This window comes from Oenanthe melanoleuca, chromosome 4, assembly GCF_029582105.1.
Source record: "Oenanthe melanoleuca isolate GR-GAL-2019-014 chromosome 4, OMel1.0, whole genome shotgun sequence".
Taxonomy (NCBI): Eukaryota; Metazoa; Chordata; class Aves; order Passeriformes; family Muscicapidae; genus Oenanthe; species Oenanthe melanoleuca.
The window spans coordinates 11,035,632-11,060,082 of NC_079337.1; the positions used below are offsets into that span (position 1 = coordinate 11,035,632).

General features: G+C 39.7%; 3 protein-coding genes across 3 annotated transcripts; 1 reads left to right on the forward strand and 2 right to left on the reverse strand.

Annotated features, from left to right (window-relative positions):
* Positions 1-1,710: 1,710 nt before the first annotated feature.
* On the reverse strand, positions 1,711-15,698 carry HELQ (helicase, POLQ like). Its single transcript, XM_056490824.1, has 18 exons — positions 15,455-15,698; positions 13,779-14,517; positions 13,254-13,432; positions 12,514-12,714; positions 11,419-11,491; positions 10,828-10,925; positions 10,177-10,275; positions 9,341-9,486; positions 8,363-8,602; positions 7,541-7,682; positions 7,133-7,237; positions 6,399-6,618; positions 5,533-5,690; positions 5,059-5,157; positions 4,603-4,776; positions 4,005-4,118; positions 2,984-3,118; positions 1,711-1,899 (listed from the first exon to the last, which is right to left on the reverse strand). The coding sequence occupies exons 1-18, from the start codon at positions 15,605-15,607 to the stop codon at positions 1,813-1,815; spliced, it is 3,162 nt and encodes a 1,053-aa protein (XP_056346799.1). The 5' UTR covers positions 15,608-15,698; the 3' UTR covers positions 1,711-1,812.
* Positions 15,699-15,797: 99 nt separating this feature from the next.
* MRPS18C (mitochondrial ribosomal protein S18C) lies at positions 15,798-18,141 on the forward strand. The gene is made up of 6 exons (XM_056490832.1): positions 15,798-15,878; positions 15,992-16,065; positions 16,995-17,078; positions 17,513-17,570; positions 17,881-17,940; positions 18,033-18,141. The coding sequence occupies exons 1-6, from the start codon at positions 15,827-15,829 to the stop codon at positions 18,107-18,109; spliced, it is 405 nt and encodes a 134-aa protein (XP_056346807.1). The 5' UTR covers positions 15,798-15,826; the 3' UTR covers positions 18,110-18,141.
* Positions 18,112-24,445, reverse strand: ABRAXAS1 (abraxas 1, BRCA1 A complex subunit). The gene is made up of 9 exons (XM_056490829.1): positions 24,283-24,445; positions 23,315-23,405; positions 22,408-22,444; positions 21,871-21,937; positions 21,023-21,216; positions 20,310-20,429; positions 19,932-20,016; positions 19,333-19,441; positions 18,112-19,189 (listed from the first exon to the last, which is right to left on the reverse strand). Exons 1-9 carry the CDS (start codon positions 24,367-24,369, stop codon positions 18,762-18,764), a joined length of 1,218 nt encoding a protein of 405 aa, XP_056346804.1. The 5' UTR covers positions 24,370-24,445; the 3' UTR covers positions 18,112-18,761.
* Positions 24,446-24,451: the final 6 nt, after the last annotated feature.

Genomic DNA, 24,451 nt, shown 5'->3' on the forward strand with positions numbered 1-24,451 from the left:
TCATCTGGCAGCAAAAAAATACCATGAGCAACATCTGTTGTATTCCCTTTTTTCTCCTCTCCCATCTCCACCCAGGGGAAAAGTCCAGGTAAGAAAGCTTTATCTGAAAAGCATTTAATTGCACTTTAATACATCCTGCAGAAAGAAAAAGCAGTATGAAATACATCTACTACCTTGCCTGATAAGCTTGATTTCAGGAAAATAAGACAAGCTACATATAGCAAAGTTTCAGTGCAAATTAGTGCAGCTTCATTTCACTTCTGATGCTCTCTAAGGTCACAGAGAAAGCCTTAGGGGAATTGCACTCATCCATCCAGGCAGAGCACAGCCTGCTTAAAGAGAACAGCAGAGACAACAAATACCAACTTATTTTTCTTTCCAGATCAGATTTATGCAGATTTAAAACCACTGTTTTGTTTCAAACCAGCTTTTCTTACCATTTTCACAGGAGCTCTGGCATTTGTAGGGAATACTTGACTTTATTCTCAAATGTGTATCTCATCAAAACCTGATCTTGCAGCAGTGCTGGGTCTTATAGTCATGTATAGCATGAGGATACATTTAGCAACTGGCAGGAATGACATTTTCCTGCTGTTCCTCTCTGCTATATAAATACATAACGTGTACAATTTAATTAGCATGCAAGTACAAATATCATGCAAAGAATTGTGACAGAGGTTATTGGCTCATTAACTATTCTGTAATAAATGTAGCAATTAATGGATTATTTCCATAAAATCTGTTATTGCAGTAACTCAGTACTCAGAGTGAATAATTTTATATTATCTTCCTGGAGTTCTTTTCCCCACCCAGATTCACACAAAACTGTACCAAACTTTGGAAAAGCACCATTAAGCACCAATAAACCTTTAAGGTAGGTGTGTTTTCTTCTGTGGGTATGACATCACCTGCTTAGATATGTATTCATGGTTATGGTGGGCATCATCTGCCTTTTGAATGCAACACAAATAAACCAATAGAGAATTTAATATTATCTATCATTTGGTCAAAAATATCTCTTAATTAAAAGGGCAAGGCACTAAGAGACAGACTTACACATAGCCTCAAGTCATGGCAAATATTGCTTCTGCAGATACCTTTAAAAATCCTGACTAAGGTTACTGATGCAAGCCCATGGACTCTCAGAACTTGACAGGGCTTCTCAAGTGTCAGTTCTTTAGGATTTCTTCTTTGTTTTGTCTTCACATTTAAAAATTTAAAAACCTTTGAAAAAGTAAACCTTCTGTTTGGAACACTGCTTCAGAGGCATTATGAAATAATTACCTCAGGGAACTGCCAGAGGCTGAATATGAATTTGATATCTGCATTTTTAAAAAAGGCTTAAACTAGGCACCATTAACCACCTCTTGCACAACTCTGGGACAATTTTGTTATGAATTGCAGCTCCTTCCATTAGCTACACTTAGGGTACAGAGAATCCTGCAAGCAGGCATTTCAGGGTAGCTCACCCAGAGGCACATGTCCTAGAGGGAATATCCAAAGATATTATTTAAGTCAGTAGCAAGCATAAGCTCCTAGCAGAAGTACACACAAAGCAGTCAGTCCAATTCCCAAAGCACTCCTAGCTATGCCAGGAATGAATTAAGATGATCCTGTCCTATTGCTCAAGAAGTTCATAATCCAAACCTTCAAATGAAGTCAGCTTTCCAGGACACATTCTGAATTCAGAATTCACTCAAAATTGTGGTATACAAAAGACATTAAATATTTATTAAATTACAGCAGCTTTAAACAGGAGAGTTAAAAACTTTAAAAAATGCAAATTTTGGATTCATGGTTTTATCATGACAATCAATGGGTCCCTGGGATATCTGTTGGCACTTTTAAGAGTTCTTCAACTTCTTCCTGCAAAGCCTCAGCTTTTTCACTCAGCAGCATCTACAACAAGAAAAAAGAAAGAAACAAAAATTAGAAAGCAAATACAAGCATTAGTTATAACTCTTAGACAGATTAAAACACCAATGTTTCTTTCCAAATTTGCAGCTGGGTCTGTAAAAACTCCTCTTGCTGCTCCCAGACTGCAGCAGCTTTGCCTCAAAGGACCAGCATTTTTTTGCTGATTAGTGTACACCCATAGAGAAAGCAGTCACACAAAAACTCATGCAGCACACAAATGGTTTTCTGGATTCTGCCATCACATAATACACCAAACTTACAGAACATGAACAGTTTCATTGGGGACTGTTAAGGAGCATTTTTAACCTTAGATATTTATTTTCCATGTTGGAATAAACATTTTTAAGTTGTGCCTGCTGAGCTGACAACTTCTTCCTTTAATTGAAATTTCTTACTACAGCACTTTACACCAGACATACAGGACTCCTGATATCAGCAGTTGTTTAATCCACTGCCCTGAACTGTTTGTTGCTGGCATGGAGAAGAACAGGACCCCATGCAAGCACTCTACTAATTTCCCAGTTAGAGAAAACTCCATTAATTTAGTATCTGACCATGAGAGTAGGGTAGATTGCTAGATTTATCACTGATGTCCTGTATTTTTTGTTTAGACACAACTCAGTGTTTGCTACAGAATCTGCATACTAAAAATGGAAAAGACAGGAAAAAATAACAGGGCATGACAAAAGCAACCTCAATAGGTGAGGTTAACCCTGCACCTTGCTGGTTTCCATTTCTACAACCCTAAAAATCCTATTCTTTTGTCACAACTACCACTAGAGCTTCTGTAAAGTGTGACATTGGTAGAACTGTAGAACTGGGCACTTCAAGTACCAGACAAGCTGTCAAACATTTTTGCCCTTTGCTTCCCCTCTGAAAAGCAGGATCACCTGGCACTACCCTGTACACAACAGATTGCTTTTAGTACAGACCAGATTTGGATCACAAACATCCACTAATGCCTTTACTAGTAAACTGAATCCTTCCCTTTCAATGTCATTCAAACATCCATGTTTGACATGTTGGAGTTCTGAAGCAGGTTTTTATAGCTTTGTTTCTAACTCACCTTTGCAGATGAAACGATTTGTTTGGCTTGACGTCGTGACAAGTGCTCAATCATCCTCACCAGAGTTTCTGGATTTGCATTAGCCAAGTGTGCTAAAGTTTTGTACCCTGCATTGTAAAGCTGCTTGGCTCGTGCCTGAAAGCACAAAATTGTGTTAGATTCTCACAACAGGAAATAAGAATTACTGATAAGTGCCAATCTCTGCATCAACCTCAAACATTTCATTCTGCACATAAATCCAATCCTCTTTTTCCAACATCAATACTCACAGAGAATCTTTATAGCCCAAAAGCACAGCTTTACCACTAAGATTTACCATCCTAGCAATCTTACCCAGCCCTTAGGAAGCAATTTGCCTTTATTTTCTCTGAGCCTGGATGACACCAAGGCTGCTGTCTTCTCTTGTTGCCATGTTTTCTGCATTCACTGTCACTGACAGGAACGACAGTCCCACATTCTTTGGAGGTGTCTGTCTTGTTTAGCTTCTCAGATTAAAACCTCACTGCCACTGAATTCTATGGTTTTCTGACAAACTGACTCTACAATATGCTGGACAGGCAAGTTAAATCATTTTGCAAAGAACAAAAACTTGGGAGTCTTTGCTTCAGAGACTGGTTACATTTCTTATTTAAAATACATGCAGTTCCAACAGGACTTTGCATATTTCTGTAAGGATCCTCTAACTTAAATATGGAAATTCTTATTTCTCTTTACTTCCATGAACTGAAGAATCCTTACCACAAAAGAAACTTGGACTCTGTTTTCCAACTAAGTATACAGCTAAATTATTATCCAAATACAGTATTTTCATACTTGCTGTGGCAGCAGCCAGAAGGAAAACATTGACTCCAGCTCCCATTTCCTCAACAGACCATATTTACCCCAACCTCCAGACTGTTGTGGAATTATGCTGAATTCTCAGTAAGAAATTAGCTTGGTCTTCCAGATACACTTGAAAGGCACAGTAACATTTAGCACACAAGTTAACATTGAAAAGTTTCATGGAGCCAGATTTACTGACCTCTAGAACTCCTGCTACCTCCATCAGAGGGATGAGTTCTGCCTTAACACAGTATGTCAACTGTTTGGTAAGTTCTGTCAGCAAGGCTTTATAAACCCAGAATTCTTCCAGTTCCTGCAGAGACAAAGATTGTTAAAAATCAGCTCCAGACTGACCAAACTCTGCTATGACAACAAGCATATATTTGGCTTTTACAGGGGGGAAGCACTATTATTTCTAGCCATCCTTTTAGAGTTACAGATGTGTATTCAGCATTCTTCAGCTGAACATCCACAAGCTGGGGCAATTCTGTAGGATAAGCAATGCATTATTTCAATTATTTCACCAACAGCACTGGCAGTGATCAATGCCCTGTACAGTTTGCATATTTTCACATTCTCAGTGTGTAAAGCTTGCTTCTACTATAAGAAATGTCATTGTATGAGCATTCTCTGCTCAATAGAAAAAAATAAACTAGAACAGGAAAGGTGAAGAAACACTTTTGTACAGGGAAGGTGAAATACCACACCTGTATTCAATTCTAAAGTAAGAGAACAAAACTCCAGATTTTGCAAAACCAAACCACAAAGAATTTATTTACATTCTTTCAACGCAGTACCTCACAGAAATGCAGAAGGCAGGATGCAAAGGAGGCAGCAGAACTGAGGAGATTTTGCACATATCCCCTGGACATGTTAAATTTCTCTGAAACACTCCATATGTTGGTCTCTTTCAGCAGGGAATAAAGGACAAATGTCAGGTAGAGCCTATTCACCACAGAATTGTCCACATTCTAGGAATAAGACAAGCTAGAATTCAGAGCCAGTATCACATTGCAGATGTTCTGTTACTACTACAAGGCAAATCTTTTAATCTCTGCTCCCTTCACAGCTTTATATTTCTATATTACATGCAAAGACATTAAAACATTAAGAAAACCAACCCATGAGATTAAAAGAACTTCAATAATCAGAACAGCAATAAACAATACAAGCAGAAAAATAAACTGGAATTTGTAAATAATCAAATGAAATTACTAAACTGTCACCTTAGGTATGAGAAAACTCCAGCCTACCTTTCTGATGGCTTGACCAGAAGCCTTTTTTGTAATAAAGCTTTCAGGTACTCCCACAATGTCTGCTACTTTTCGCTCTGCTGCACTTAGCTGGTTGAACTAAAATCAAATTTTAGAAAGAATTATCATACATTTAGTTCTCTCAATATTATAGAAACCACAAGTGTATTATTTACAGTGGAACAATGTTTTTCAATATCTCTATAGAATCAGCAGAGTAGTATTACAGACACCAGTCACAGGCAGCTCTGAAGCTTCTTTGCCTACTTGTTTGAACTATATGTAACTGTCCATCTCTGAATGCCTCATTTTAACAGAATTAAATAGATTTTAGTCCTCCCCCAGCAAAAAAAAATCTGCATATTTGCCATCAGATTGTTACCCCACTTCATGTCCTATGTGCTCAAACCCCCAGCAAATTTAATACACAGGATTATTGAATTCCCCAGTGCATGTTTGCTAGCAATTTCTCACCTGTCTAAAGTATATCATCCAATCTGGGCTACAGGTAAAAGTCATGTCATAGGGAGTTGACAGATACAGAAGGTGAAGATTGCTCTCAAGAACCAGCCCCTCCAAACCCTTCCTCAGTTCCCTGTACAGAAGATTGCAGTATGCCAAGTCTATTGAGCCTAGAACAAGCACACAGGATAAGAATTAGCACAATTATAAGAAGGCACACAAAGTTAAATGAAGTACATTTTAAAATACAATTAGTATTGTCTCTACCTTCCACAAAAGCTTGCTGTGCCATCTGAACTGGAGAGAAATATCTGTAACCTGTATAACTGTTCTAACCTAATATGAGCAGTGAAGCAAAGCTGAGGAGAGGCAGTCACCTATTTCCATCTATGTTCATTCTGCTTGGGTTTGGAGTGCTTGTGAAATGCCTTGGCTTTACTGAAATACTGCAATAGTGCTGCAGATTGAATGAACCCTTCAGACTCACCCCATTTCAATTACATTCCATACCCCAAAACCTTCATGATACAACATGAAAAGAAAACTTCCTGATACATTTTTTAAATTACAATTGGTCTACATGTCATATGCTCCCTTTCCCTCTTAAGCTTTCCAAGAAATTATTCTGTTTGCAGCAACAATGAATTGTAAAACAAGGCCCTGAGCCACTTTGATTACAGCCACTAAAATAAATCTTGAAGTGATTTTTTTAAGAGTACAGTTCTGGTTTTGTGGGATCAATATTATCACACCTCATTCCCATTGCATTCAGTCATGTGCTACTTCACTCCCATTTTTGGTCCTCTACATCATGTAGTAAAACTCTCTACAACTTATTTTTCATTGCAGTTTATTAATAAGAATAAAAAAAGCCTTACCCTTATATGTAGCTTTGCCCAAGGGTGTGATTGTCAGTGCAGATTTGGAATTGTGGTCCTTCTCAGATATTGTTCCTTTTAGGAGTCCTTTTTCTATAAGATTTTCCAGCCCATCTTTAATTACCTCTGAGAGGCTCTTCTCTTTAGACAGCTGCTGCTGCTGAACACCCAGCAATGTACAGCACATAAAATTGTGCACTTCCTCATAGGTAACTGCTATCTGCAACAGTTTGGGAAGTGATTAGCATATTTAAAGTTATAATTTCACACATTTAATAAGACATAGGAAAAAATTATTGAATAAGTAAAGAGTTTGTGTTTCTATAGAAATACATCCCAACAAACAGAATGATAGATACTCAGTGGTGGATCTGATGGATTGCTCTCCATCTGTTCTATGATCCTAGCTACTGCATCATGTTGACTTGTTTCCACTGCTTCCATTTGTATTTTGAATCAAGTATCAGAAACAGAAATATTAATAGCCTATTGTATAATAAGGTAGATATAGCTTTGCTTTTACACATAAGGTAATTGTTGTGTTACATGATTACTTATGAAATGAGTCAAATGAAAAGATGTAATCAGATAAGGAAAAAAAATTCAGTAAAGCTGTTCTGAACTTGCAAGCCCAAGTGTTTAAGCAGTCTGTCTTTTTCTACAGAATCAACAGGTGACATTTTCTTGGCATTTCCAAACACTTTAGTTACTCACAGAGAAGAGTTAACTGATACCTTCAGTCCAACTAAAGATAACAGCAGGCTCTGCATTCCCTTGGTCAACTCCAGCAGAAGATTGCTGTAGCAATTCTCCAAAGGACTGTGAACTAAATCCTGAGCCTAAAAGGGGCAAAGAATATATTAGTACAGAAGAATATTCATGTATTAATTTTACACTTGAAAAAAAATCAAACCTGATATGCATGATTCAGCTTATCAAGAAAGTAAGGGTCAAGATTGAAAGTTTGCAGTTTCCATCTGAAATCAAGCCACATAAAGGTGGTTTAAAGGTATTATTATATAAATCAAATGCTTGCAGCTTTATGAAGTGAACAAAAATTAAGCTAGGGAGCTTGTCTCCTCATGTTTATTCTGCCATCGTAACCCAGCAGTTTAAATTACCAACAGCTTTGCAAAAATTACCAAGTGTTTGTCTTTTTCTTGCACAATGAGAATACTTTCTCCAGCACTGTCAATACCAGCTCGACCAGCTCTGCCAATCATCTGTTTATACTGGTTCTTCTTCAGGAAGTCATTGCCAACATAGGGAGATCTGAGAATCACCCTGCAAAGAAGTCTTGAGTAAGTTATGCTTTACAGTCAAATTACTAAAGCAGCAATAAAATGTTACTAATTCAAATTCATTCTTTAAGTGTGCTCCTTACCTCAATAAGTAACAATAAAATAATAAAAATCAGGTGCACCTCTTTGGACAGATGTGCAAATCAAGTGCAAAGCATTGAACTATTTAAGGTGTATTAAGTGTGCACACAGAAGTGGATTCTTAGCAAACACTCTTTGGTCACACAGAGTACAGCAGCCCTATCATCAGAACTTGCATATGAAAAGATAATACATTTTTGTGTTAAAACATATTCCAACTGTAACTCCTTAGAAAAGGTATATTTTACAATTTAAACACTGCTCTTAGAGTATCTAAAGGAACCACTGTTCTCTTGAATAAGAGAACCACTAAAGCATTTCTCAATTTATTAAAACTTCCTTAGTCCATTTAGAAAAGTGCTCTCCAGTGACATACTATGAAGTACTTCCTACTGATTCACATTTCCTGCATAAATACTGCACAGTTTTCTGTCCCAAGTTGAACACAAAATTCCTTATACTTCCAATTTGCTGATAAAAGCACAAACACACTTTAAATAGCACTAAGATTCCCAACTTATTAAAGACTTTTTTTTCAAAGCAAAAAAATCAATGTAAAAATTAAATGTTTTGGCTACTAACCTTCTAGCTGGCAGGTTGACTCCAGCAGCTAGAGTGGCTGTGCAAGCAAGCAGACACAGGACACCTGAAGAATAAGTTTCCTCTATGCTTTTTCTTTCATCATTTGTAAGGCCACTGTGATGATAGGCAATACCAAAAGGGATTGTTTGCTTCAAAACAGGACAGACAGTTCCATTCCCAATGCTCTTTAGGTTCTTGATGAGATCTTGTTTTTCCTTCTCCCTGTGAGCTCTAAATTCTCTTGGAGGAAGAAAAGCATTTCTTTAGACTTTGACCAATCATTAACTAAAAAGAAAATAAAAATCAAGAGATATGCTAACTGTCTACTTCTGTTCATCATCCATTCTTCTAACATCTAAATTGGAGAAACAGTTATTTCCAGTCACTTTGAAATAGCAATATATAATAATCATAAGCTTATGTAGGATAAGCTTATTGCTATAATAATAATAATAATAATAATAATAATAATAATAATAAAGAGGCTGATTTAGTTGCAATAGAACTTTTCTTGTTTGGAAACACAGAACAGAAGGAATCAAATACTGACTGCTTTAGATTTTACAAATCAGATTTCCAAAGTGGGCATGGAACAGAGATATTCAACTGACTACCAAAGTACATGACCAGGATACAGAGAAATATGTTTGCTTTCTAAGCTTTCAGAAACCAGTACCAAAGGGACACAAAATCAGACTAGTTTAGTATGCTTTTTCTTCTTTTCTTTAGTATTTGTCCTTTGATAATCATCTTTCTCAACTGTTTTGGTATAAAAGTAAGAACTTTCAAAAAGTCTTTAATTTAATAAGCCTTTTGCAGTTTGCTATCACTTAAGCAGTTAGCAACTTTATAAGATTTCATGCTCAAAGCATTTACTTCTAATCACCAGGGAAACACACTTGCAAACTAAATGACAATAAATCTTAAGTTGTAAGCAATTATTTCACATATAATTGAAAAAAATAAACAGAAACTTACTTCTTGAGGTACTTGCACACCAATGAAGCCACATTTTCACAACTCTTTTTAGTGGGACAAAAGATAAGGCAGGAATATTTAGGAATAACTTCAGTAACCAGTGCAATGATGTGGTCAGGATCTGCTCTCTCCAGATTACTAGAATACTGTAACAAGCACAGATTGACAAATATTTAAACCTAGGAATTAAGTTATAACCTAAATATTCAATACTTGTTCTCAACCATTGCTTGAATACTCCCATTTGATTTAATGTGACATAATTCCAAGAAGTTGTAGGATAAGCTTTTCTCCCAATCCTCACTTGAAAGACACTTAACTTGAAGGATACATGGATATACAAATCAAATTCTTTGCTATTTCCCTTAATACTTCATTTTATTTTAGCAGCACTTGTGATACTGGCAGTCTACCATTAGACACATTTTTCTTTGTAAAGGTTGAAATGAATCCCTTCAAGGCAGTAGTGAGCTGGCAAAACTCCCAAAAGTTATCTTCTTTCAGTTTTGTCTGAGAGTGATCAACTGTTTAGAAAATCTACCCCCAAAACATAACATGTTGAGTATCTGGAACAGTCAAACACATTACTCTGCACATGTCAAAATACTGAAGAAACCTGTACCTTGAGGAGTAAAAAAGAAGTGAAATTCAAGTTCAGCATTCAGTATTTTAAGGCTTTTTTTTTTTCCTTCCCAAAGCCTACCACTTCTTTCTCATGGGTACTACAAATGAATTACCACTTAAGTGATTTCTCTAGTAAAAGGTCTGCAAGCAAATCAGTGTAAAATAATGCATTTCACAACAGTTCAAAGAAACTATAAGCACTTTGTTTTTACCTTGAAATTAAGGAGACGTGAAAAAGCAAAGCCATTTTCAGATTTGCTGTCAACTGCATAAATGGTGTCTCGTATCTTTATGTATTCCTTCAATTCTACCTAGCAAGATAGGAGCCACAGAGAGAAACTTCAGTTAAATAACTCAGCTCTCTCTAAAGCTATTGCTGATGTACAGCTGCATCTTTTCACTGAGCACCACGTCATATACATACTTGCACAAAAGAATTTTTAATAGAACTTAACTGTTTTAATTATTTGCCTTGATAAAGCATGGAATCATAATAAAGATTGCCAAAATTGCATCCCATGAACCATTATAAACCATGCTGTCCTGACAGCATACAAGAACCAGCAGAACAGATTCTAAGCACACCAAATGGGCTGCAATGATTCATCACAGAAGCTGTAATTTAGGAATTGCTTAAGTTAAAATCAAAAAAATGCCTTAGCACAGCAGTATAAAGGCTATTGCATTTGTGTATTTAGAAGTGCATAGTGCTATTTATTGTATTAGCAATTAGAGAGCAATAGCAGGCCTTATATTATACTGTGCAATTAAGCACAGAAGTTGTGATGCAATCCCAAACAGATTTACTATGATTTTAAAGGCAGATATCTTCTTTACTAGCTCCTAGTATCTTGGATACAGACCGGTCTAAAATTATTAGTGTAGTACTCTGCTTGCAGGAACTTCTGCAGGTCTCCAACATTATTTAATGTTGCACTCATTCCAATGATCTGTGTCTTTTCTGTAAAACAGGAGTTGAGATTAATTTATTGTCACATTACCAATTTTTAACACCTCTATTCAGTATTTAAGTCATGACACTGCTTCATCATCACTAATCTTCTCAAAATGCCAATGCAGCAGGTTTGAAGGGAAAGGGTGCTACTAAAAAAATACTAACTAAGAAATAACACTAAGTTACAAAATACCAACTGAGACGTAAATGTAAAAAAAAAAAAGCATTGAATTTAATGCCTAAAGGGCTCAGACAAAGAAATGGAAGACATTTGACAACAATCAGGATTTCACAGAGAAGTATCAAAAGAGCTTCAAAACCATCCTAACGTCGTTAGAGAGTCTAATTAACACTTAAATGAGTAAATGCTGTTAATAATAGGGAGTCATGCCATGTTTTTCAAAAGCAGCCACAATAGCACAAAGCCAGAAAGTGAGAGTGTGACTTCTCTCAGAGAGGTCACAACTACAAAATGACAATAACTGTAGCCATGACTTACTACTGGTGTAAAGAATTTTGGCCAGAGTAATTTCCAGTATTGCTCCACGACTTCCCTCCCCGAGCATATGCAGCTGTGCACAGAAGGGAAAAAAAGGCAAGAATGCTACTGAGTTGAGAGTATTTCTAAAAAAACCCTCCAAAATACATAGACCTAAAGAAATACTATAGAACTGTCTTTGTTGGACTTCCTCATGATACCCCTTGTGTAAATTTGAATTGTTATGTTCAGATGTATAACCTCACTTAGAAAGCATTTAAGAACCACAGAAAAACAGACTCATGGGCAAATGTAGACAACAAGGTTTACCTTCCATTTAACTACACCACAGCTGACACAAACTATTAACTCTTGATAGTAAACAGTCAGCATAGAGATCTTTGCATTCACCAGTTTGAGGCAACTTTAAACAAAATGTGGTTTAAGCAACACTTAGAGTAAAAACTTTCCTAGCTTCCAGAAAAAACAGAAATTAGTGCTTCAGCTGCCCTCTGTTTAGAAGCTATAGTGCTAAAGTATGGTCAGTCAGCCTGAAGAATTCCATTAATTAAAATCACTGTTAGCCATCATTAATTAACCCCACAATCCACCCGTGGTAGCACAACTCAGTCCCATCACCGCAAGGGGAAATTCTCACAGCCAAATGTTACTTGGTATTTTTTTTTTCAATGTTTCACTGGGTCATTAATACCAGACACAAAGTTGCATGTTTTCATATCTAAGAGTTAAATTCAATAGAGCTTCATAGAGTGCACTCCATACAATTAAATTTCTTTATGTTTTTTTGCAATCCATTTGAGACTTCTAAACTATAAGTAGTTATGTGGGAATTCAGCATCAACCACTACCACAGTGGATACCTCAATATAAATATATTACTCTAATATAGCAATAAGTGCTTCATTTAAAGAAAAAATAGCTTTCAGAATTACAGAATCATGTGCCAATTCAGAACATAGAAAAATAAAAGCAATTTTCATTATGAACACTCTAGGCAACTCAAGCAGGCAAAGAACTGCTCCTCCCTAAATAATTGCTTATTAGAACCCTACAAAAACTTGCATCTGATAAATCTGAGAACATTTTGTGGCCTACCTCATCTACCACAACCAGGCCAAGGTCATCAATTCTTTCTGTTTCTATTAAGGAGTTCACCAGAGCATGTCCTTTTTCTATAGTAGCAATATAAAGAGATTTTTTTACTCTCCTTTTGATTGGTGGAAATCTTCCTTTACTTCCTGCATATTCTTCAACCAGGAAACCCAGTTCTATCCCAAAACTCGATAAACCCCTGACCTATAAAAGAAAATCAGAGAACAAATTTATGCTTATTTTGGATTTCATAGTTGCCTCAACAACTCAACAGAAAATCAATCCACAACACAATCAACTGCTTGAATTAGTGAAACATATTAGCTAGGAGTATCTACTCCAGCTACAAAATTGGAGAGTCTATACATAATACCAGCTGTGTTTCACCTGTTTTCAAAAACTAACTTTCCCTTTGTACCAAAAAATGTTAGTTTTTATTTCAAGACCACTTCCTCAGCAAGTTGGGCAGCACAGCTCTCAGGCTGCAGAACTAAACATCACAAAAAAGCCATTATTTCAAAATTTAGCACACTTTACTTCATAACTCAACATCTTCACCTCGTGATTTGTGTGTTCCATTGCAAAATTACTGACCCTCAGAGCAGCATTTAGGAGAGGTCACTCACTTCCCACCACATATTCATAAAAAACATGCTGAAAACCAGGCCAGTGAGCAAGTAAAAAAAGCCTACAAGGAAAGATTTACATCAAAAAAAGCAGTACCAGAAATACTGTATCCAGACCTTTTCTTGGACAATGGCAACATATGGCAGGATCATCAGAACATCCTTCTGCCTGCAGAGTAATTCTTGGAGAATTATGATTTCAGCTACAAGAGTTTTTCCACCACTGGTAGGCAATGAGTATATCAAGTTCTTCCTTTGCTGCAGGGATTCTAACATTAAGCAATCATGCTGCCACTCTGCAAAATGAAAAAGGAATTATCAGCAACCCCAGGGGCATGTTATTTGATACCAAAATGCCTCTGTTTCATTCAGAACACTTTGAGCTCAGTGTTTGAGAGCTTTTCCTCAAAAAAAACACTTAAATCCTTCAGTGATGATGACTTCCAAAATATTCCATAATCCAGATGGACACCATCCACCCATTCCAAACATCTAAACCACCAAAACTGCCACTTCCTAAAACAGGACAACTGCTTTTCAATATGATTTATGTTAAGTGTTACCTTAAATATTTTTACAGTATAATGGGTGAGACAGACAATACTCCACTAGCAGTTCTTTTTTATCCATTAGTTACACTACCATAGAGTGTTTCAATCCCTCGAAGTTGTCTGAATAAATCTTTAACCTTGCTAGGTAATCCATAAAAAGGGCCTATATCAGCAGAAGGAGATTCAATAGCTTTCCTAGCCACAAAAATCTCTTCAGATAAAACAGCTTCTTTGAGCTGCTTGGTCTTGGAGACCTGCAGAGTCTGGGCTCTGGCATTTCCAGTCATAGCACTTTTCAGGTGATCTTTGAGGCTCTCAGCTTTAAATAAAACACGCTTGGAGTGTGAGGAAGAGTCAGTAGGTCTGTTCCTGTGCTCAGCACCAGCATAAAAAGACAATGGGTCCCTGACTTTGTCTGAAGAAGAATTCACACGTTCATCCCTCCCTTTTGAGACTGGAGATGTCCTAGAAGCAGAAGAAAGCTCATTCAGTTTTTCAAAATACAGAAGTTGTGAGGATGGCAAGTCATCTAAAATGGATTCAGTTAATTCTTGATTGCCACCAGCTGGGTCACTGTCATGCTTTTGGCAAGCACCCTCTTTGTCACTTTTAAGGTCAACCACATTTTCTGAAGCAGAAAAGTTATCTTGCTCTTTCTGGTGAACTCCTGAGTGGAGGTTCCCAAGTACAACCTCTCCAGCTGCTTTCACATCCACATTTTTGTCCTGGAGGTATTTGTGTTCAATATCATCCACTTGAGCTATCAAGGAATCGTTTCCATAAAAGCTGTCGTAGTCACCAAACATATCCTCCTCGCTGTCGTTACTGCCCTGCAAAAACAAAACAGGAGCCATTAACACCCTGGGGCAACACCACAGGAGGCAGAGCAAACATCAGAGACAAGTCACCTGAGTCTGCCCCAAGTTAACACAAAAGCATTTTGGCTGATGTCCATGAGGACAACCCAGCCTGGGTTCCGAAGGAACGCCTTGACTCACTTACAGATATCCTACAAGTAGGAGGATACGTGTGCAGAGAGATAATAGAGATTGTTATAAATGAGAAACAAAGCCTTGATATTCAACAAAATTTAGATTGCTTTATTTTATATAGACAGAGCTGGGAAAAACGTGAGGGGTCACCGCCCACTCCATGATTCCACCAAACTGGGTTTGCAGCTCCCTTTTTATAGTGTGCTTTTCCTTGTAGTAATCAATAATTGTTATTGTTTGCTGTAGTAATTCTGCAAGGTAAGCAGTGGTGGTCAAAGAAACTTCCAGACTTCCGTGGGACAGCTCTTGGGACAATTGGTCATGTAACCATCTGCTGTTGGTAGATAAAAAACAGGAGAAGGGGGAAGTGTGACCTTTAGCACATAGTTTGTGATTGATCACACAAAGGCAGGAAATCTGATTCTGCAAAAAAACCTTTCAGACTATGGAAAAACCCTTTTTTTAAATTATTTTTAAACTGGTATACACAATATTCATAACAGGGGGACTTAAACAGAGAGGGTTTAATCATATATACCCCTTTATCTAGGTCCACGTTCTTTTCTTATTTTAAGTACTCTGGTTTATACAAACTCCAAAACTTCTATGATCAACACGAATCATTTATCAATTACCACAAGATAAACTTTCTCAAGGCTAAAGCCAAATGGCATTACACATTTTCTTACAAAGTCCGGCCGTTCCCGACACGCACCACCTCCCAGACGGAGCTCGCCCGCCCCGCCACCATCCCCCGGATCCCGCCGTCCCCTACCGGCGCCTCGGCCGCGGTCCGCTCGCCAGCGGGGCTCGGCCTCTTGCGAGCCACCGGCGAGCTGGCGGCGCTGGGCTGCAGCGGGGCGCGGCTCCGCTTGCGCTCCGAGCCGGAGCGGCTCTTCCTGCGCACGGCGAGCCGCGGCTCCGCCATGTCCGGCTATCACGGCGGCGGGACGCGGGGAGGGGCCGGGCCGGCCCGGGGAGGCGTGACCGCCATGGCGGGAGCGGGCACTGCCCGCAACAACGCGCCGGGCAGCACGTGACCGCGCTGCGGCCAATCGCCTGCCGCGGGTTGGGAAGGCCGCGCTGCTATTGGCCAGCGAGAGGCGGGCGGCAGTGACGCGCGGGCGGAAGCGGCGGTGCAGGTGTCATGGCGGCGCGGGCAGCGGCGGCGCGGAGGTGCTGGCAGCGCCTGGTTCCCGGTGCGTCCCTCCCGCATCCCCGCTCCCCCTCTGTCCCCAGCGGCCGCGGGGGCGTTCGCGTGTCCGGGCTGTCGCATCGCGCCCCGCTAACCCTGTCGCTCTCTCCCCTGCAGCGGCGCTGTGGGCGCGGCCGCGCCGCCTTCGGCATGAAGGGCAGCCTGAGGGGCGGCCGGAGCGCTCGGACCAGGTGAGGCTTCCCCGCCCTGCCCCGCCGCAAGGCACCAGCGGTGGCTTGAAGCGCTTTGCCCTGTCGCTGTAGCTCGCGTTCCTCAGACTCCGAATCCACTGTGGGGAGGTCATCGGGCGCTGAAGTTAAGGCTCCACAAATCTGTATTCCAATATCTTAGTTAGAGCCTGTTAAACCTGCTGTCTCAGTAACTCGCGTGTGCAGCCAGTGGCTATAAACTAAAAATGCAAGAAGCTTCACCTCCACATGAGAAAGAACTTCTTTACCCTGAGGCCTCTTCCCAGGGAGGTTGTGGAGTCTCCCTCTCTGGAGACATTCCAACCCCACCTGGACGTGTACCTGTGTCACCTGCTCCAGGTGACCCTGCCTTGGCAGGGGTTGGACTGGGTGATCTCCAGGGGTCCCTTCCAACCCACTGTCTGTGACTGTGGAAAGTGAAAATCGCCTTTTATATCTTGTAAGAATTTGATGCTGAGTGTATTCTGAAGTTTGAGGAGGTGTTCAGTCCTTGGGAGGTATTTCTGAATCTCTCCCTTTAGAAAGTGTGTAAGCACACAGAAGCTTCCTCAGACCATATTTTTTTTTAAATTATTTAAAAAAAAAATATTGTGACTTATCAGACAGAACTACTTTTCTACCAGCTTCTGTAGATTTTGACTTTAAGTAGAAAGTGTAAGCACTGTCTATTGAATGATTTAATAGAGTTGCTAGTCACATTGTTACTAAAATATAAAGGGTTGTTTACTTGTGAGAAATATGTTAGGTTGCAAGGCACCAAGAAGTGAATTAATTAAGTTATTGGAAAACTTCAGTGGTGCACTAAATATATCTTCTAGTTTCAAGGCAAATATTGATCTAAGGATTAACAGTAACAAATGTTCTCCATTTTCTTGTGAAGCTTACAGATGTTAATAATTCTCTGATTTCAGCCCATACAAATGGAGAACCCCTATAAAGACCCTCCAAAAAGATGTGTCTTATGTGGAATAGATGTGGACTATAAGAATGTGCAGGTGAGTTTGAAAATTGCTGTGCTTGGGTGAAGGTAACTGCTTTACTGTTTTTAAATAGTAGAAAGTCCAAAGTGATTAAAAAAAAATAATTAAAAAAATCTATTCATATGTGTAGGGACTTAAAACTTAAGAATAAGAATGTGTGCATGTTAAGGGCCAAATAATGTAGTTATGCTAAGATGCTTAATCTATTAGTTGTGTGACAGCTTTCTTGTTAAACAAAGAGAGTCCTTGGTTACAATTCAGCTGCCACAAAACATGGAATTTGCACAGAAAATACTGTTTAGCTCCAAGCTGTACTCTTCCTTTCAGGTAGAACTGAGTTTTGAAAAAACAGATGGAAACAAATGAAAAATAGAACACAAGTGGTAACATAAAGCTCAAAAAAAAAAAGAGTTCTTAAACTGACTTTGATTTTTCTTAATGTTACGTAGCTTCTTTCCCAGTTTGTTTCTCCATATACTGGCTCCATTTATGGCAGGCATATCACAGGTATGTGAAGTATTTAATTAAAACATATATGGGTTAATAATGTTTTTGTGACTCTAAGTAACTGTGCATCAGCAGTCTTTCTGAAAGTAACCACTCCCAACTCTATACATTTTGTAACAGTATTCCCCTGACTTAGTAGCTTGCATCAAGGAATTAAAATGTCCCTTAATTGTGTGCATTTTGTGTTTAACAGTGAAAGCACATGTGCATTTTTCTAGAAAGACTTAATTAAGGCTAGAGGGAATTGCCAGTAACGTGCCTTTCACCCTCTAATGACTTGCTTAGTGTTGAAAATAATTTCTTTCTTTAGGCTTGTGCAACAAGAAGCAGAAGGAAATTACAAAAGCTATTAAAAGAGCTCATGTATTTGGTAAGTATGATTTTGCTTTTGAGTTTTCTAACTCAAGGCTACTTTTCTTTTAAGAACACCTCCATCTTTTTGTTTTGTTTTTTTTTTAACAGGATTTATGCCAGTTATGTTTAAGAACCCACAATTTCTCACAGACCCCAAGCTATGTAATATCAAGTATCCAGAGTGATATACTGTACAGAAATAAACAATAAAACTGTATTTCATGTTTGTATACTTGTTTTTTGGAAATGTGGTTTGCTAGCATAATGTGTGGTTGACTGAGGAGTGGATGTCAGTCTTTATTTTTCTTCATTAAGTCTCTGAAAGTTATTGTCTGAAGGAAGATTAAAGCAATAATAGAAACTGGCAGCTGTATGGACCCCTTCCATTGCTCACTGGTCTTGCTAAAGCTCAGGTGGCTGTTATTTCTCTTGCTGGGTTGTAAGGTGGGGAGAAGTAAACAAACACTGGTTTCCTGAGGATAAATTCATGTATTTAAACTGTGGCAGTTCATGTAGACAGCTAATTCTGTTAAGTGTTCATTTGATGCTCTCTGCATCAGGAAGGTAGCACTGCTTCTTCACCAGCAGCTTGAAGCTGTGTCACTTTGAGGCAGTATGTGACATGCTTATCTGACTGATAGCATCCTGTAGCATAGTCTTTGAACCCTGAGAGAGAGAAGACAGATGGAACTCTGGAAGGCAAAGTGAGGACTTATCTTCATGCCAAACAGGATTTATGCACTGGGGAAAGAAAAACAACCTGCAGAAATGCCCTGTCACATACATCCCTGCAGTGCAGTAGGTTGATACATCCCTGGTGTGAAGTCATCTGACAGATCAGAAAGTAGGAGAGTGTGGGTATTCATTTGCATCTCTGTTTTTTTCAAACGCCTCCTCGTCTGTTTCAGTGCTACTCAGTGTAAGCTTCCTTTCCTGGTCACTGTCCTCTTGGTCTTGAAGTGATTCTTGGTGAAGCTGCAATGACCTGCATTTCTTGAATGACTTTGAAACTGTTGTGGTCCCCCTGAGTTTACGCTTGTTTAGATGCCTCGTTGCAGCTTCAGTGAAGTCTCTTTCCTCTACCATGAGAGTCAGTTTGTCCATGACGTTAATATGATGGTCTGTGTTACAGCAGTTCTTGGATATCAGTTGGCCTTTGAAGGAAACAATGCATGTCTGAAGTCCGGAATCGGGGAAGAATGTTTGCAGTGCCTGACAAAGGAGAACATTCTCCTTTGGCTCTACTGGGTGGTTTTTGTCTTCTCCTGAGGAAACAAAACAAAGTCAGAGCTCAGAACCTGTTGCACCACTGCTGTTTTGGCTGCTTTGTGTTCAGAAGTGTTTTCTGCTTCTGCCACTTGAGTCAACTTTGGAAGGGCAAGTCTTGCATCACATTTGGTTAACTTACCTGAACAGTTTTGTTGCTTTTTCCTCTTTATTTCTTCTTTTAATTGGCTCACCTCTGCTAAGAGTTTCTCTACAGATCGTTCACTGATTTCTACTGTAATGCATATTTTCTGCAAAAAGGAAGAGCATTTTGATTAGATTAACAGTATTCACAGTAGCTGACTTTAAAATTGTTGCAAAAACCTTAAAGGTATTCATGGTTAAGTTGGACATAAAGTAGAAAAAGCTTAGTAATGATTTGGAGGTGGGATTTCTCAGACAACTTAAACCTTGTATTGAACTAGGTGCAAGATGTTTTATTTGATCCTATTTAGGCAAAGGAGATCTAACAAACTACAGATAGTACTCATTGAAAATAATGCTCTTATGAGAATTTATTTGTGGACTCAAAGATTAGACATTGTACTTTCATCAAATGAGAACTTAAATCCTCAGCTTTGAGAATACAGTGTGCAGCACAGTGAATGGAACTCACTGATCTTTCAGTTTTTCCATGTTTTGGACATGGCTTTGTTTTCTCATGCAGTGCAAGGTGTTGTAGCCCTTGGGTGCCTTGATTTTGTAGAACTGCTGAAGGTGAGACAGGTGTGCCTGGCTTACCTTCAATTCCTCCTGCAAGGTGGCATACATCTCATTTATCTTATGAACCTCTTGTAGGGATCCATCTTCATGGAAGAATTCTGACCTGTGGACCAAGAGTAGAACTGTATAACTGCAAGTTAGTGCTTACTTAGTAGGAGCCTTAGTGAGTAAAGAAGTGTTTTGGGCTTCAGTGCCAGGTGCCTGTGTTGAGACTGACAGCTCCTGGCAAAATACGGGACTGAATTAATTTCCAAGTATGCTGGAATGGTAAGTAGCTATAGAAAACAGGTCAACAAGTGAGCAAGGTATGGCTATGGCATTTGCAAAAGCACTTAAATTCTTTTATAGAAAGGTAGGTGAGAAGCTACAGCTGTCAGTAAATATGACGTGTTGTACCTGTGTTGTCTCACGGCTCTCACAAAACCAGAGGATACACAGGATCCAGACACTGTTCTGTAACCTTGCTGTTCTGCCATGCCCAAGTTGGTAACCACCAAAGGGACTTTCTGGAAAAGACTTAAAATGCAGAAGTATGAAAACATGATGTATTAATATCCAAAGGTCTGTCTTTCAAAGTTAAGTGTTCTTGACCATTCAGAATCTGAGGGGAGTGTTACATTATAGTTAATCCTTGCTAAATGTATTACATCACCTACAGAAGAGGCTAAAAGCAAACCCCAAAAGCAGCCAGAAGCTGAGCAATGCCCATAATTTTCCCCCTTTCTGTCTACAACACACACTAATGCAACACTTGCTTGCTAAGCCTAGCTTGTGAGCAGGATATCTCTGAAGATAAAGTTGACACCAATTTAAATGTTTTGGTGAACACTATGTATGGTTGTATGTATGTATGTACACAAAACAATTTGATCAGGAGCAGCTTAGGTGTGTAAGTAAACTGCCAGTGTCTGCTTGGTGATACTGGCACTACAGATAAAAAGGGTAACCCCAGAACAGAATTCCAGGGTAAGCCTTCAACTGGGCTCTGGCAACAAAAGGCATAAGCTAATTAAAAGTTTAAGTTTCAAAGGTAAAATAAACAGTGTTACTGATTCTGTTGCAACAAAGTAGAGAAACTTTCAAGTTTTAGCACATGCTGGAGACATTACCCTTCCTGTGGCCGATGTAGAGCATGTTCCAATCTGTAAGTAGAACAACTTTCTGTCATCACACTAGAGGTTAAAAGGAGGAATACAAGCCCCTGGTTTGATAGGTGTGACTGCAGGTTTTTATGAAGAACTCTTTCCCGGAATGTCATGGTCTGGTCTGTGTTACGTCTGAATTTGTACCATCCTATTACATTCTGCAGGCAGAAGAAAATTCACAGTTACTGTTAAATCATGATGTCCCTGTGTGTCACACTGAAGCAAGATTCATTCAGTGCAAAGTCATGTCTGAATGGTTTGCTAGTAGGTGCATAGTCAAGCAGTGAGTTAACATGAAACCCTTAAAACTTCTAAGCCTAATTCCCATCTTTCCTTCAAAACCATGTGTTGAATTGGTCTGTTTCGGAGCCTGTGTTCAAGCTGAAACTGCATGCTTTCCTCTGTTTTGTTGTTTATTTTCAGCTTTCAGTTTCCCCTTGCAAAATTTTGTTCTGTGGAAAATCAAAATTTTTTTTGATGAAGTGGTTCTCAACCACTTGTGAGCTGACCTAAACTGATCTTAAGGTGGAAATTGGTGCAACTCCTTTGGGATCCTTGAAGTGTTCACTTGAGAAATTAATAATTAAAAATAAAGTTGTGACACATATGTAGGCAAACCCTATTCAAAGATAAGCTAAACTGTTGGTTTTTTTTAAAGGAGGAAAAGGATGTAGCTGCCTTGACCAGTAGCACGAGGGACTATAAAAGGTTTAAAATGAAAAAAGAAAAAACCTTTATGCAAGAGATATCCAGAACAGCCTCCAAAATTTGAGTGAGCTCCTCAGTATGGTTTAGATTTGAAAATAAAATACCTTCTTACAGCCTGACAGTATTTTCTTCAGGGCAAGTTCATTCAGTTCTCCTGCAGAATTATAAAAGCTAGAATAAAATTAGGACAATTAGAGGGGAAGAAATTGGACTGGAAAAATAACTCTAGCATGCTGGGAATCGTCTCACTTTTTCTTTTTTTTTTTTTTTTTTTTTTCGTTTTTAATGAATACTATTAATGGTGAGGGGTTAGAATGTATGGAATGCTTTTTTTTCAGTATGTTGACATTGTTCTGTCGCTTATATGGTACCATAGCTCACCAGAAGGTGCAGTGTGCCTTATCTCTATTTCTATATACATAGACATACACACACACACACAAAAAAAAAAAAAAAAAAAAAAAAAAAAGAATAGGAAAAGGAATAACATAAGGCATTTTGCATCTTTAATTCTAAGAGGTTGATATGACTACTATAGTTACAGCTGGGTGATTTTCTCAGGCAATATAAGTTTAACTCTTGAAAAGTTCAATTTAGGATTAATTATAGCATTTCAGTATCTGTTTACTAAAGATTCTTACCTGAACAACTGGTAGCAAGGAATATGCTTCTGTATGTCTGGAAAGAGAAAGTAATATTACTCTGGTTTCATCAGCTCAAGATGTATATTCTTCTATGTGCTATGATCAGCATGAAGCTCATAGAAGGAAATAATTCTGTATAATTTCTTGAAATTGAATGCATTAACATAAAATTAAGGTGAAGAAAGGAAATATTTTAAAAATACTAATTAATTTTGTCAGATGATAAGGGAACCACTTACATAAACTGTATTTTTTGAATATTTTTCTAATTTATCAGCTGCAAATTCAAGCTGGGTGCTTTATATTTTTTTCCTTTCTGCTGGGTGCAGGAGTATGTAGTATGGAGGATTCTACTTGAGTTACTCAGGGCACATCCACTCCAATCACATCAAGAGAGTAATGAAAAATGTATCTGGCATCTGCTTAGTGAAATTATTAAAGAGCTTGCAGCCTTCACACACAGAATTTTATAAGCTCCAAATGAGGTAATAGATACTAATACATTACAGTTCACATCACTGACAGACAAAGTTTTCCAGGGAACTAGGTCTAGGGGAGTTTGTAGCCAAGACAAGAGTCTGAACCCTAAGTTATGTTTAATGTAGCAAGATATTTGGCAAAGAGTAGCCAGGAACTAAGAAGTATTATTTCTTCTAAACTACTGTGTTTTCTAGAGTAAAATTGTAATTTTTTTTTAGCAGTTAAAATGTTACAAAATAACCCTTCCATGTGTTTTCGATTGTTTGGGTTTTTTTCTTTTTTTTTTTTTTTGTAAATCAGTGAAGAGTGTAGGATTTTGGAGCATTGATCTTGCTGTGGAGTTTTGACTGCTGTCTCTCAGAACTGAAAGCTGTCATTTACTGCCTGCAACCAAGCAGGCTATGAAAAATGTGCACACACTAACCGATTGTATAGACAACTTCAACATCATCCATTTGGGAGTCTGTAATGCTGTTCTTGGCTTCACCTTTCACATCTCCAAGGAGAAAACCTTCCTTTGGAGGGGAAGAGGAAAAAAAACACATCATGTTAATAGTAGCACTGAACAGACACTCCTGCTCTCCTCGGCGCTGGTGTGGCCTCGCCCCCTGTCCTGTGTGCAGTTCTGGGTGCCACAATGTAAGAAAAATACAGAGCTATTAGTATCCAAAGGATGGCTGCCAGAGTCTCTAGAGGAGCAGCCACAGCAGGAGCATGGGAGGTGACACAGTCTATTCAGCCTGGAGGGGAGACTTCATTGCGGTCTACAGCTGCCTCAAGAGAAGTGGAGCGACAGACACTGATCTCTTCCCTCCGCCGACCGTGGCAGGACCCGAGGGAACGGCGTGAAGCTGTGCTGGGGGAGGTTTAGGTGTGATATCAGAAAAAGACTTTTCCCCCAGAGGGTGTTCGGACAGTGGAACGGCACCAAAGCCTGGCAGTGTTCAGGGAGCGTTTGGACAGCACTCACAGGGACATGGTGGGACTCTTGGGGTGTCCTCTGCGGGGCCAAGAGTTGGGCTACATGATCCTTGTGGGTCCCTTCCTAACGAGTGCTATCTTCAGAAGAGGAGCAAGAAGAGAAGGAAGCCATCCCCAGCGCGGCAGAGCTGTGTCCCGCTGGTTCGCGGTGGCTCCGGTGCTCCCGGGCAGCCCGCGGGGGCTGGGGCCGGGCGGCTCGGCCCGCGGCGGACACGGCGCTGCAGCCGCCGCTCGCCTCGCTGAGCGCCGTGGGGAGCCCCTGCTCGCACACAAAGCGGCTCCCGGGGCGGACAGCCCCGAGCCCGGGCGCTCTCCCGCAGGGCCGGGCGGGGGAGGCCCGGCGGCAGCGCGGCCCGCCCCTCCCTCCTCTCCCCCCGGCCCGGCCCGGCCCGGCCCTCCCGCGGCACCCACCGTGTCCGAGTCGGTGCTGAGGTGCTGGAAGGCGAGGGCGCCGAACACGAAGCCCGAGAGCAGGGCCGAGGTGCTCTCGCCCTCCATGCCAGCTATGGCGGGCGGGCCGCGGGCGGGAGGGAGGGAGCCCCCAGCGGCCGCCGGCGGCAGCGCCGCCCCCCGCCCGGCC

What these genes read in the sequence shown, in the direction of transcription:
- ABRAXAS1 (XM_056490829.1), bottom strand. Translation starts at nt 24,369, where the DNA reads ATGGAGGGCGAGAGCACCTCGGCCCTGCTCTCGGGCTTCGTGTTCGGC. An exon ending in TCAGCACCGACTCGGACACG is followed by an intron (nt 23,406 to 24,282) that starts GTGGGTGCCGCG and finishes TCCCCTCCAAAG; the next exon opens with GAAGGTTTTCTCCTTGGAGA. An exon ending in TGAAGTTGTCTATACAATCG is followed by an intron (nt 22,445 to 23,314) that starts GTTAGTGTGTGC and finishes TTCTCTTTCCAG; the next exon opens with ACATACAGAAGCATATTCCT.
- HELQ (XM_056490824.1), bottom strand. Translation starts at nt 15,607, where the DNA reads ATGGCGGAGCCGCGGCTCGCCGTGCGCAGGAAGAGCCGCTCCGGCTCG. An exon ending in GGACCGCGGCCGAGGCGCCG is followed by an intron (nt 14,518 to 15,454) that starts GTAGGGGACGGC and finishes TTGTTTTTGCAG; the next exon opens with GGCAGTAACGACAGCGAGGA. An exon ending in GCCTTCTGCATTTCTGTGAG is followed by an intron (nt 4,119 to 4,602) that starts GTACTGCGTTGA and finishes TTGTCTCTGCAG; the next exon opens with GAACTGGAAGAATTCTGGGT.
- MRPS18C (XM_056490832.1), top strand. Translation starts at nt 15,827, where the DNA reads ATGGCGGCGCGGGCAGCGGCGGCGCGGAGGTGCTGGCAGCGCCTGGTT. An exon ending in TGGACTATAAGAATGTGCAG is followed by an intron (nt 17,079 to 17,512) that starts GTGAGTTTGAAA and finishes AATGTTACGTAG; the next exon opens with CTTCTTTCCCAGTTTGTTTC. An exon ending in TTATGGCAGGCATATCACAG is followed by an intron (nt 17,571 to 17,880) that starts GTATGTGAAGTA and finishes TTCTTTCTTTAG; the next exon opens with GCTTGTGCAACAAGAAGCAG.